Source organism: Eucalyptus grandis, chromosome 4 (genome assembly GCF_016545825.1).
Source record: "Eucalyptus grandis isolate ANBG69807.140 chromosome 4, ASM1654582v1, whole genome shotgun sequence".
NCBI lineage: Eukaryota > Viridiplantae > Streptophyta > Magnoliopsida > Myrtales > Myrtaceae > Eucalyptus > Eucalyptus grandis.
This window is the reverse complement of record NC_052615.1, coordinates 20,253,633-20,266,430: the sequence shown is the minus strand read 5'-3', so window position 1 is coordinate 20,266,430 and position 12,798 is coordinate 20,253,633. Positions and strand designations below refer to the sequence as shown.

Here is a 12,798-nt window from a genome sequence, read left to right as displayed (position 1 = left end):
TCCATTACAGCCCCAAATGAAAACGACCTCATTAAGACACCATTTCTTCCACCTACAGATTAAAATGAGTGGCGCTGCAACTCAAAATCAAGAACCCTAAGTGACAATTGAACCCCGATTCGCGTTCGATCGAGGACTATGGCAAGCAGAAGGATGCCTCATTCAACGTAATCAAGTCGATCGACTTGCTTTGAAGTCGAATCAGAGGTATTTTGCTCCAAACGCCATTGCAAATGGCACGGACAAGAATAAGCCAAGGAAGAATATTTCATGGATGTGCTAGATTTAATATACTGTGCCGGGGTTTAATATGCTGGGGAAGTCCAATTTTTTTTTTTTTTGGTGGGGGTGGATCCAAAAATATGAAATCGATTAATGGAAAGTGCTCTTGCTGTTGAAGTTGAGACCAAGTTGGGTAATACAAATGGCTGTGAGGTGTACGCAGCAGTTTATTCAATAGCATACTCAATTAGCTTCATTCAACATCAGCTGCAGTTCCTTCCACAAAATGGAACTTCATTTGACAGCATCAAAACCAAACTTCCATCCAACAGCAGCTCCCTTAACAGAATGACCAACTTCATTCGATAGCATTACCAAGCTCAACAGAGCAATTCAGGAGCACAGAAGCAGTTCTAACTGTTGCACAAGACAAATTGAAAGATCACAATAAAACTAGATCAAAAACTGCCCATCCCACAAAATGTCATCGCTTGACATCCCTTACCCTAATGCATTTGCCAACTATATCTTCTTTTCAGCATACACATGTCTAATATTATTTTTGATGTTATCTTTTTTTTTTCCCTTCTGTTGTCAGTACTTTAGATAATTTAGTTATCTCCCATTGTCTATGTATTTTTCCCCATTTTTACAGCCATTCAGAGTAAAAGAGAGATTGCCTTAAAAAAAAGAGATGAAAGTACGCTTTTAGTGGAAATAATCACGTGAATTGCACATGCTATGGAAAAATTTATAAAAAGTATGAACGGTCGAAACATAATAAAAGTTTGAGGCTATTATGTAATAGTTGAAAGTTCAAGGACGAACATGTATTGGTCCAAACCACGGCCGCCGCGGCGCTTCGTGGTAAGGCGCCCGCCGATTCTCGCCTACAGTGAAGGGTTCAAAACCCAGGCGCTGGGGTAGTGGATCCTTATGCTTAAGTGTCACCTGGGGTTTACAAAGACGGCTGTGAAGTCGGTTCCTCCAAAGACCAAAAAAAAAAAAAAAAACATGTATTGGTCCAAACCACCTGGACCCGCGATCCTCGCCTAGAGGTGAAGGGTTCAAACCCGTGAGAGAGATGTAAGTGTAACTCGGAGTGGTGGGTCCTCCTACTTAAGTGTCACCCTGGGGTTTACGGCGCGGTTGTCGGCCCAAGCCGCGATTCCTCCAAAGACAAAAAAAAAAAAAAAAAAAACATGTATTGGTCCAAAGTTTATAGGGGTTTTTTGTAATTTTCTTTAGAAAAAAGTTACAAGAAAAATGATTTCGGATGATTCGAAATTTCAAACAAAAAACGAGCAATTTTAGGTGGTAGAGAGATTAAAGAAAAGACCGATATCCGGACTAGGAAAAGTGTTAACCAAAAAAAAAAAAGGAAAAGAGCAATTTTGGCCCAAAAAATATGTTCCACAGAAAAAGAACAAAAGAAAGGGAGCAGCAATTTCTAGATGGGCCCAAGATTTCCCACCAGACCACTCAGGTTCAAACCGTGCATCATTGGTTACTGGACCATATCCATACCCAGAAAATAAAGCCTATAAAACCTGAAGTTGAATTTTTCTTTTTTTTTAAAAACACCTATTTAAATGCAAATCTTACTCGACATCATCCGATCACTGATTGATTATACACATTTAGGAAATCATCTAAACAAGTACAACTTGCCTAATACCTTATAAATCACTGTCATACTCTTCTCTTAACTTCAAAATAATTGTCATTTGGTACATATCAAAATATATTCTTTGGATGAAACTCTTATTTTTTATTTTATTTGATGTATATTCAGATAATCACTCCTGCTTTTTTTTTTTACACATACTTTCTGAATGGACATACCTCAAAGTGGTATCTGAAATTGAGTGTATAAGTAGGGATGTGAAGTTTCTATATGATCGACTAGCTATAGATCCCTATTCATGACCCTCTTACTATTGCTTTGCAAGCCTTGAGGACTGCATGAGCACAAGCCTTATGTTTCCCGCCTTGTAAGTGCGAACCCCGTCTCGAACCGAAGCTAATTTCAACCTCTTGTGCCTATGACCATGAGCCGGTCGACAAGTCGAGCTTCTTGGGACTCGGAGGAGTCGAACGGAGCATTTCTTGGGCAGGTCCGGAACGGCATGGAGGTGGGAAGGGAGATCGATCGTGAAGTCTCCAAATTCATCGGTGGAGCCTTGAGTCCAATTTGATCTGATCCTGCTCTTGCTTTTTTGACATTTTACACCAATTAAAGCACCTGAGAATTGATTATAACTATAGTCAGCATACAACAGTAGTCAAATAATCAAGAAGGCCGTATCTAGCTCTAGGGTTTTGATTGATAGTATCGAATCCGCAGAGTCTCAGCCATCTTATCAGCTAAGCACCAACTCACGACGGATACTTGAAATAGAGGGTTTCAAATAGCAGAGTTCGAGTTTATAGGTAAAGACCGGAGACTGGCCAAGCATGAAGTTGATGATGAGCTTCCCTGGGAAGGCGAGCCACGCACAAAACCGAGCCAACGACCAAGATGGTTGACACCTTCTTCTCGCCATATCCTGCCATTTCCACCAGCTCGTCTCGGCTCGAGAACTTGAGGAGCGAGCCCTCGGTCGAAGCAGCTCCATCAGAGATAACGAGGAAGATGAAGAAGATGAAGAGAATGGTCATCGTTGTGAGATCACAGACAAAGCTGCAAAACTAAGCAGCTCTATATTTATCCTTCGGGTGTGTTATCGTTGTGAGATCACAGACAATGCTGATGATGGATGGTGATGAATGATGGCTGTTGCTGATCGACTGCTATTGGTTTATGGCCTTTATTAATACCCCGGGCCTGGCCTGCATGCTCTTTTGCTTTCTTGATCCTTGCTGGTTTCTCCCTTCCCTTCCCTTCCGTTTCACTCTTTCCAAGGCTTCTTTTTTCCACCTCTATTCTTCTCTCTTTTGTGCATCGGTCCTCCAAGAGAACAAAGGTTTGATTTATTTTCTTGGTAGTGTTCCTAAACTTTCATTCGACCTCCAATACATATGTTTCCTTGGAACTTTCTTTCTTGTTCAATTTGGCCCTGGCTTAATATGATCCTTACCATTAATTAGGCATGACGTGCCAGTTCGGAAAAAAAAAATTGTGCATATTGATGATGTGGAGTGTCATTCTCGATTGAATTCTTATTAAAAATATGTTTTTCCTTAATTTTTTTTTCCTGCTTCTGCGTCTGCTTCTGTGCTTGTACCATTGCGATTGGCGACTCCACATTGCTTGGCAATCGCTGCCATCATCGTCGCATGTGTGATCATCTCAGGCCTCATCATCATCACTCCTCCTGGTGTCGAATCTCCATGTTTAGCTCAACCTCAAGAGCTCTTTTCTTTCTCTCTCTTCGATGGACCTCGAATCGAGGTTGCGACCAAGTGTAAAGCTCCGTTAATGGAGGTCAACCACGATGTGTGAGAGAGTAGAGCAGTGTTGACTTTTGCACGCCGATAGTTGCAAATAAGAAATATGCAGGATAGAGAATTGAGAATTTTTTTAATAATCCAATGTGTGTCATAATTAAAAACACACTAGCCTATTTATAGATTTTATTAGATAATAATTTAAGATAATAAAAAGAAAAATAATATCAGACGTCCTTTTCTTCCATTGGCAGATTAAATAAGTGGAGATGCAACTCAAAATCAAGAACCCTAAGTAACTAATGAACTGTTATTCGCATTTGATCAAGGACTATGGCAAGCATACGGATGCCTTATTCAACGTAATCAAGCTGATTGGCTCGCTCTGAATCGAAGGTAGTTTTCTCCAAACACCACTGTGAACAGCATGGACGAGAATCAATCAAGGAAAAAGGTTTCACGAATGCGCTAGGCTTGATAGGATGCCGAGTTTAACATGCCAGGGAAGTGCAAATTTTTTTTTTTGGGTGGTAGTGGACCCGAAAGTATCAAATCGATTAATGGAAAGTGCTCTTGCTGTTGAAGTCGAGACCAAGTTGGCCAATACAAGTAGTTGTGAAGAGTTCATTCAATAGCACACTCAATTAGCTTCGTTCAACATCAGCTGCAGTTCCTTCCACAGTATGGAACTTCATTTGATAGCATCAAAGCCAAACTTCCATTCTACAGCAGCTCTTACACAAACTGACCAACTTCATTCAATAGCATTACCAAGCTCAACAGAGCAATTCAGGTGCACAGAAGCAGTTCCAATTGTTGCATGAGACAAATTGAAATATCACAAGAAGAACTCAGATCAAAAACTGCCCATCCCACAAAATGTCGTCACTTGACATCCCTTACACTAATGCATTTGCCAAGTCTATCTTCTTTTCAGCATACACATGTCTAATATTATTTTTGATGTTACTTTTTTCTGCCGTTAGTACTTTAGTTGATTTAGTTATCTTTCATTTTCTTTTTCTTTTTTTTTTTCTTTTTTAGAGCAATTAAGAGTGAAAGAGAGATTGGCTTCAAAAAATGAGATGAAAATGCACTTTCAATTCGTAAAAATCATGTGCATCACATGTATTAATAGAAAATTTTGATGAATAGTAATGGTTGAAACAAAATGAAAGTTTAGGGATATCATATAATAGTTGATAGTTCTGGGACGAATGTGTACTGCTCCAAAGTTTATAGGGGTTTGTGTAATTTTCTTTAAAAAAAAGTTACAACAAAAATAATTACGGATGATTCAAAATTTCAAAAAACAAAAAACAAGCAATTTTAGGTGGTTGAGAGATAAAAGAAAAGAGCAATTTTGGCCCAAAAAAACATTCTTTGCAGTAAAAGAACAAAAGAACAGGGAGCAGCAATTTCTAGATGGGCCTATGATTTCCCAGCAGACCACTCAGGTCCAAACTATGCTCCATTGGCTAGTGGAGTGTATCCGTACCCATAAAATTAAGCTTATAAACCTGAAGTTGAATTTAAAAAAACAAAAACACCTATTTAAATATAAATCTTACACGTCATCATATGATCACCGATTGATACATACATATTTACACCATTATCTACACAAATATAACTTACCACACACCATACAAATTATTGACATGCTCTTCCCTTAACTTCAAAATAATCGTCATTCGATACATATCAAATTATATTCTTTAGATGAAACTCTTTTTTGTTTTTTTTATCTATGTCTAATCAAATAATGACACCTGCTTTTCTTTTTACACATATTTTCTGAATGGAAATACCTCAAAGTGTCATATGAATTTAAGTGTATAAGTAGGGATGTAAAGTTTTTATATGATCAACTCAGTTTAGATTCCTATTCATGCTGCTTCCACAATCCATTGCAAGCCTTGAGGACTGCATGAGCACGAGCCTTATGTTTCCAGCCTTGTAAGTGCGAACCCCATCTCTGACCGAAGCTAATTTCAACCTCTTGTGTCTATGACCATGAGTCGGTCGACAAGGCGAGCTTCTTGGGACTCGGAGGAGTCGCACCGAGCATTTCTTGGGTAGGTCCGGAACGGCATGGAGGTGGGACGGGAGATCCATCGTGAAGTCTCCAAATTCATCGGTGGAGCCTCGAGTCCAATTTGAACTGATCCTGCTCTTGCTTTTTTGACATTTTACACCAACCAAAGCACCTGAGAATTGATTCTATCTATAGTCAGCATAGGACATTAGTCAAATAATCAAGAAGGCCGTATCTAGCTCTAGGGTTTTGATTGACAGCATCGAATCCTTAAAGGCCTAGTCATCTTATCAACTAATACCCACGATGGACACTTGTAATGGAGGGTTTCAAATAGCAGAGTTCGAGTTTATAGGTGAAGACCGGAGACTGGCCAAGCATGAAGTCGATGATGAGCGTCCCCGGGAAGGCGAGCCACGCACGAAACCGAGCCAGCGACCAAGACGGTCGACACCTTCTTCACACCATATCCCGCCATTTCCACCAGCTCGTCTTGGCTCGAGAACTCAAGAAGCGAGCCCTCCGTCGAAGCAGCTCCATCGGAGACAACGAGGAAGATGAAGAAGATGAAGAAAATGGTCATGGCTGCGAGATCACGGACAAAGCTGCAAAACCAAGTAGCGCTATATTTGTCCTTTGGGTGTGTTCTTTAGTCTTCTTCGCGTGTCTTTCGTGCAATGAAGATGAAGATTTACGTAGGTGTGTTTGAGATTCTTTACGGAGCTGCCGTTTTTGACACTCTTTAATCACGACGCTATGCCCTTCCTTCACAGTCCTCACGATGGAACATTAAAATGCGCAGAACGAGGGATTAAATTGAGTGAACTCGGAGTTTTGCAAAGGATAATCAGGAAGGATTTCGTGCTTTAGATCCGTAACGAGGGGCTTTACTTGTCTTTACATCCTTGAAATCCCCGAAACGGAAGTTGGTAGCTGGAACTGGAAGGGCAGTTAAAACGTGAAGGTTGGTTGTCTACCTTTATCGTTTTTTACGTATCGTTGTTCCTAAGTGAAGGGCAAAGCAACTTATGTTCTTTACTAAGTTACGATCGCATTCGCTTGTATCCTAATAGCTTGCATCAATAGGCAAGCTCTCATTCTCAATTAAACTTCTACAAGTTCATTTTACGAGCCATAAAATAGGCAAAACTAATCGCGGCATAGAAATATATAGAAGCGTTTCTTTCATTATTTCTCGATATATGACTACTCCAATATAATAATTAAATTATGCACAATAACTTTTCCATCCAAGAGAGTTCAAATCTGCCCCTAATTAATCTTTTCAACAGATAGACCACCTTCCTAAAATGCTAACCCTAAAGTAATATCTTTTTCCCACTTTAAGCAGTTTTTTAGGATAAAACATTAACTCGGCGCGGCTTACGTGCAAGTAATTAAAAGAAGTAAGATTCGGACTGCTAATTGCCCATTTGTAATCTTCGTAGTTAACCTCTCTTTGAAAGAGAGCTCTTTATGGGTCGAAAAATTTCTTGCAATTTATTATGAGCTGATTAGGCCTGATAGAGAGAGAGAGAGAGAGAGAGAGAGAGAGAGAGAGAGAGGTAGTTAACCTCTCTTTGAAAGAGAGCTCTTTATGGGACGAAAAATTTCTTGCAATTTATTATGAGCTGATTAGACCTGAGAGAGAGAGAGAGAGAGAGAGAGAGAGAGAGTTGAGTGGCTCGAATGGAAATTATCTATGGAGAGTATGCAGCAAAAAGAGTTGAGTGGCTCGAATGGAAATTATCTATCGAGAGTATGCAGCAAAAACCCAATATCTTTACTTAGGGGAGATCACTTAGAGGGAATCCTTGTTCGAGCATGTTATTATATTCAATTAAATTCACATTCACTCAAAAGTTTAAATCAATAAATCATAGACCAAGTAAGATATTTTAACTATTTTATACCATACCAATTTTCCAAGAATTTTTTTTTATACAACTCACACGTGATATTAACAATCTCCCCCTCATAAGTGAGCTTAGTTTTAGATCTACTTTTCCTTAATTCAAGAGTCTTGTGCATCAAGATATCTTAATTTGAATATCTAATGTCCCCTTGTTGGTAAAAACATCGATCATGAAGCAGAATGGAATTAGATTTTGAGGCATAATAATACCTTCTTCTTCTTCTTTCTTTAAAGTTGTTCATCCTATAACGTTGTTATTAGCAAACGTGTTCCAGGATACAACAAAGTCTTAAGCAAAAATATCATATATAATTCTAGTATTTCTCTAGGAAATTCAAAGGGAAATAATTGAAAAATAGGAGTTGTATTTTGATAAAGAAAATCAACAAGACTTAATAATGAAACCGAGACGAGAGCAATGAATTTATTTCAGTCTTTAGAATAGAAACAATCCTTTCCGAAAATGTTGCAAAATGTTTCTATGGGACAATGCACTTTTGTTTGTTTTACAAACATACTTCCAACACCCTTTTCCATGCCTAATCTTTTTCTCTAGATTTGAGCCTCCGACGCCCTTTTCATCTGGATCCCTTTCTCCAAATCAAACTATGAAGGTTGTCCCAAGGATCTTGTTACCACAACACAATGCCCCTCCTCACTTCAAGTCTTTTCCGCTAGATTGGACCATGAAGGTTGCTTAGATATTGTATTGATTAGATTCCTTTCTTGAGATATTCACCAAACATAAATACACATTGAAGTGGGCCATCAAAACTATCAGCTATGATATCATTTGTTAAGAGCGTGTAATAGAAGTTCGATACTTTCACTTGGAGAAATCATCAAGAGAGAGCCCAAGTTCAAGCTTATTAGCATATCCAGTTAGACCTATCTCTACTCAAAAACTTAAATCAATAAATTATGAGCCATTAATATTAAAAATTATTTCACACCCCACCAATTCTCCAAATTGAAATTTTTTTCTTAACATAGCCCACATGTACATCTCCAAAGTATTAATGATAGGGCAACACCGATTGGTGGAGTTTATGTAATAGGCCTCGTGGAATTAGTTGAGTGATAATATTTGCCTACTTCAAACTAGACGTTGATGTTTCATTATTCAGGTTGCATCTCACTATAGTTTTCCTAATAAAGTATATAAAGCCACTTCTAAGGTTTTGGGATCGAGAATCAAACTGGTTTTGGGGTTGGTCTTGAACCAATCGTTAGGATTGCTCACCCCCTAGTGAAATCTATTTGGCCAAAGAACAGTGCATCGAGTTTCAATCAAATGGGCCAAATCGATGAACTTCCATTAGCAAAATTCTTCGATACCAAACTTGTCGATCACTTCTTTGAAAAATCAAGAGACGGGTCTAATAATCTAATATAGCTTACCAAGTTTGAAAAGCATGTAGAGCTATAGAAATCAGTCCTACGTGCATCTTGTAATTTGCTAGCCTTTTCTTTTAAGGGAGGATTCTAATAGAATCTACCCCCTTTTTGACACAAGTGGAGAAGCACAGGAAGGAAGCAATTTCTTCATTAGCTTCACGTTGAATCAACTTAGGAATGATGTTATATTATTAAACTCGTTGTCTTTTCAGAGAAAGTTGGGTTGCCCCTCACTGTGGTCATTGACATTCAAATGCATCACTCCTCCACGAGTGGCGTGCGATGGATAGGTGGGAGAGGAAGATAACTATCCGGCATGATTCGACCGTCCGGCACTCATTAAAATGGAAAAAGTACGCCGAAAGTTCTTTTCACAAGAAAACCCGCCTCACAAACACTTCATCGACCTTCTAAGTCGAGAATCAAGATGCGGGTCAAGGAGACCAATCTGTGGTGTACGCTTACTCAACTCAGGTTTTGAGGAATCGAACTCCAACAGTCCGACGAGAGCCCTCCATCTTCCTCGCCTGTCTCGTCAATGAGTCAACCCTGGTCATCAAAGATGCCAGGTCACCGTCCACGTGGCGCCGATCTTCTCGACGTGGCCCCGCGTGGCATGATTGCGAGGAATCACGACCGTCCAACGTGGTGCCGAGGGAGGGGGGGGAGCCCCCGCAGTCAAAACGCATGATGCACGGCGGGTGGCGCGTAGCGAGGCCTGGACCCCAGGAATCCATTCGTCCATCGGCTCCACTAACGGTGAAAGAAGTTAGATTGTATAGTGCTTGATCAACCAATCGTCACGGTGACGATATAGAAAAAATGGCAAAGCATCGCATGGTGGCTTTGAGCAGCTTTGAGCCTCCCCCCCACTACAGCCTTGTCAGGCTTCTTGTCTTTTGAGGTGCACTCACTTCTCTACGTTTTAGCCAAATAAAAAAATTAGCTTTTGGTCTAATTTTGCATTTTAAATTCACGTCTGAATTAGTGAAAAATGACAAAAACTTTAGAGGGTTAGTGGTAGTACACAAGCAAAGATTAACTCTGGAGGCCTTGGGCCCGATATTTCATCGGTACTCGATTATTGAAAAGTTGGGCGAGGGAAAGTATTCCATGTCGTTTCTTTAGTAGCAATTTGAATTCCGTGCCTTTAATTGTGTCGCCCACATGGACATGGCTTAGTGGGCAAAAGGGCTAAAACAAAAAGGACTGTTCCTTGATCATTATCTCAATTTGAAGCTCATGACATGTGTTAGTTTACTAGTGAAAAGAAGAAATGCGAGATATCTTATAAAGAATGAGATCTAAGATTAACATAGTTTATTAATGACGTATAAGATCACATCATGATTTATTAATGCCAATATTGGTTTTTAGGATCCGCGAACGTGTTAGTTTCATGTTTATAAAATTCTTAGAAAGTCACTCACATCCCTAAATAAGCAAAAGGATCTCGCCAATTCTAAAGGAGTCTTCGGAGAGCGTAGCTTTGTGTGGAAAGACACTAAAAGACCAAAATGAATTGTTGTACAACTTCTTTAGCTGGAAAAGTCCAACTTGACTAAAACATAAAAGATACTTTCTAAGTCTTCTTGCCTTACCTATGCCCGCTAGGAACCCATCTTGCAACATTAGTGAATAATCGCGAAAATATTTTTGTCGCATCAGTTTTGTTTTAGTATGCAATGCGAGAATAAATTATAATCTGACTTTTATCGATTGATACTATTGAAAATTTTGGTTGGTATCTTTAAGACCGGCTAACCCAAAAAAATTCATTTCCAATATTTTTGAGGTGCATGGATCTCCTCAAGCACAAGAGACAGTGCCACGTCATCGGGATCAAATTAAATCAAGTTAATGGGGCATTCCAAATCCTTCTTATGAAACATTAACAAAAGGTCTAACGCAGGGGGAGGCGGCCGGCGCGCCGAGCTGAGCCGAGCCGAGCCGAGCCGGGGAAAATGTGGGGGGGCGCGAGAGAGAGAGAGAGGCGCACAAAGGGCCCAGATCACGTGCGAGGGGAAGCGGACGGCCCAGATCCCGCGGTCCCGAGCCCATCCGACGGCACACAGCGCGTCGGAGTCGCGTAAACTTATCGGGAAACGAACGGCGGGGAACGCCCCCACGTGTCACGGGCAAGCCTTCCCCTCCGATCCCGATATTAAGAAATCTCCCCCGGCAAAAAACATATCATCAGTCAGAATCAAAAAGCCCACTTTCTCTCTCTCTCTCTCTAGAACCAGTCCAGAGTAGACCGCGGTCTTCTTTCTTCCAAAGTAAACTCAACTTCTTCCTTCCTCCCCGCCGGCAAGAAAAGTCTCCCCGATCCTCTCTCGCCATTCCCGGCCTCGCCGTCCGGCTGAATTGTCGACGTTCCGGCTCGCTCCGGCGCCGACTGGAGGCCATGGCGGATTCGGACAACGACTCGGGGGGCCACAACAACGCGAACAGCGAGTCGGCGGCGGCGCTCGCCCGCGAGCAGGACCGGTTCCTCCCGATCGCGAACGTCAGCCGGATCATGAAGAAGGCGCTCCCCGCCAACGCCAAGATATCCAAGGAGGCCAAGGAGACCGTGCAGGTAAAAAATGGGGCGGGTGGGGAGACCCTAGCCTTGCGTCGAAAACCCTTTTTATGCGGCGGTGAACTGTTTTGGTGAACTGTTTGGGGCCCGGAATTTCATGCAGGAGTGCGTGTCGGAGTTCATAAGCTTCATAACGGGGGAGGCGTCGGACAAGTGCCAGCGGGAGAAGCGGAAGACGATCAACGGGGACGATCTGCTCTGGGCCATGACCACGCTGGGGTTCGAGGAGTACGTGGAGCCCCTGAAGGTGTACCTGCAGAAGTTCCGGGAGATCGAGGGCGAGAAGACGGCGGCCATGGGGAAGCCCGGGGAGAGATCGGACGGCGGGGACGGCAGCAGCAGCATCGGCGGCGGCGGCGGCGGCGGCGTCGTGAACAGCGGCGGGGGCTCCGCGGGGGTATGGGGTCGGGGGAGGTGGGGGATGTACGGGGGATGATGATGATGGGGCATCATGTGCATCATGCGCATCACCAGAGTCACCATCACATGTATGGATCCGGTAGTGGAGGGTCATCTGGTGGGAGACCAAGGTAGGTTCTTCCCCGCTTTTTTTTTTTTTTTTTGCCTCTTCCTTTTTCCTTCTTATATATATAAACAAACAGGAAAGAATTTAACTTCTTCTTCCTCCTTTCTAATTAATTAGTAAAAATGGCGATGGTGATGATGATGCTGATGCCAAGCTTTTTCGTTTTAGTTTGCCTTTGTAGTTTTGTTTTTTTTTTTTTTTTTTTTTGTCCTTAGTGGATCCAAGTATTGTTCATGATTGATGTTAAAGAAAAAGGGTTTTTTCTCCTTCCCATTTCATTGGTCTTCACATGAGAGAAAGAAAGAGAGAGAGAGAGATTGTATTGTATGGAGGAGCATGAGGGTATAAATTGGGGTGATCTGGTGGGCTGTTTTCATGGAGTAGGAAGGGAAGGAGTTCTTACATGTATAATTGTGACTATTAGTGGATTAGTGATGGCTAATCTTTCAATGTTTTCCATCCTTCAAACTGTGTAAATGCTGTAAGATGAATGTAAGAAGGTTCTGCTGTGATGGGTTTGGTTATTTTCAGTTGAAATGGAAGTGGATGAAGTGAGAGAGAGAGAGAGAGAGAGAGAGGGGAGTGGATAACGTTTTAGATCTTTCTATCCTTTTCCATTTTTGCTTTTGCGGGCGTTTCTCCGAACTTGTGGAAACGATTTCATTCTCAGAGGATTTAGTTGTTTTGTCGCTATATTTAGCAAAATCTACTCATGCAGGGAAAGA

The 12,798-nt window shown here is 41.4% G+C and overlaps 3 protein-coding genes across 3 annotated transcripts; 1 reads left to right on the top strand and 2 right to left on the bottom strand.

Annotated features, from left to right (window-relative positions):
* Nucleotides 1–2,159: 2,159 nt before the first annotated feature.
* On the bottom strand, nucleotides 2,160–2,883 carry LOC104428178. Its single transcript, XM_010041181.1, has 2 exons — nucleotides 2,664–2,883; nucleotides 2,160–2,467 (listed from the first exon to the last, which is right to left on the bottom strand). Exons 1-2 carry the CDS (start codon nucleotides 2,881–2,883, stop codon nucleotides 2,160–2,162), a joined length of 528 nt encoding a protein of 175 aa, XP_010039483.1.
* A 2,260-nt stretch (nucleotides 2,884–5,143) lies between these two features.
* LOC104428144 lies at nucleotides 5,144–6,530 on the bottom strand. The gene is made up of 2 exons (XM_010041138.3): nucleotides 6,014–6,530; nucleotides 5,144–5,822 (listed from the first exon to the last, which is right to left on the bottom strand). The coding sequence occupies exons 1-2, from the start codon at nucleotides 6,231–6,233 to the stop codon at nucleotides 5,485–5,487; spliced, it is 558 nt and encodes a 185-aa protein (XP_010039440.2). The 5' UTR covers nucleotides 6,234–6,530; the 3' UTR covers nucleotides 5,144–5,484.
* A 4,623-nt stretch (nucleotides 6,531–11,153) lies between these two features.
* Nucleotides 11,154–12,585, top strand: LOC104428143 (nuclear transcription factor Y subunit B-3). The gene is made up of 2 exons (XM_039311001.1): nucleotides 11,154–11,544; nucleotides 11,651–12,585. Exons 1-2 carry the CDS (start codon nucleotides 11,371–11,373, stop codon nucleotides 11,981–11,983), a joined length of 507 nt encoding a protein of 168 aa, XP_039166935.1. The 5' UTR covers nucleotides 11,154–11,370; the 3' UTR covers nucleotides 11,984–12,585.
* The last annotated feature ends 213 nt before the right edge of the window (nucleotides 12,586–12,798 follow it).

What these genes read in the sequence shown, in the direction of transcription:
- LOC104428178 (XM_010041181.1), bottom strand. Translation starts at nt 2,883, where the DNA reads ATGACCATTCTCTTCATCTTCTTCATCTTCCTCGTTATCTCTGATGGA. An exon ending in TCATGCTTGGCCAGTCTCCG is followed by an intron (nt 2,468 to 2,663) that starts GTCTTTACCTAT and finishes ATCAATTCTCAG; the next exon opens with GTGCTTTAATTGGTGTAAAA.
- LOC104428144 (XM_010041138.3), bottom strand. Translation starts at nt 6,233, where the DNA reads ATGACCATTTTCTTCATCTTCTTCATCTTCCTCGTTGTCTCCGATGGA. An exon ending in TCATGCTTGGCCAGTCTCCG is followed by an intron (nt 5,823 to 6,013) that starts GTCTTCACCTAT and finishes ATCAATTCTCAG; the next exon opens with GTGCTTTGGTTGGTGTAAAA.
- LOC104428143 (XM_039311001.1), top strand. Translation starts at nt 11,371, where the DNA reads ATGGCGGATTCGGACAACGACTCGGGGGGCCACAACAACGCGAACAGC. An exon ending in AGGCCAAGGAGACCGTGCAG is followed by an intron (nt 11,545 to 11,650) that starts GTAAAAAATGGG and finishes AATTTCATGCAG; the next exon opens with GAGTGCGTGTCGGAGTTCAT.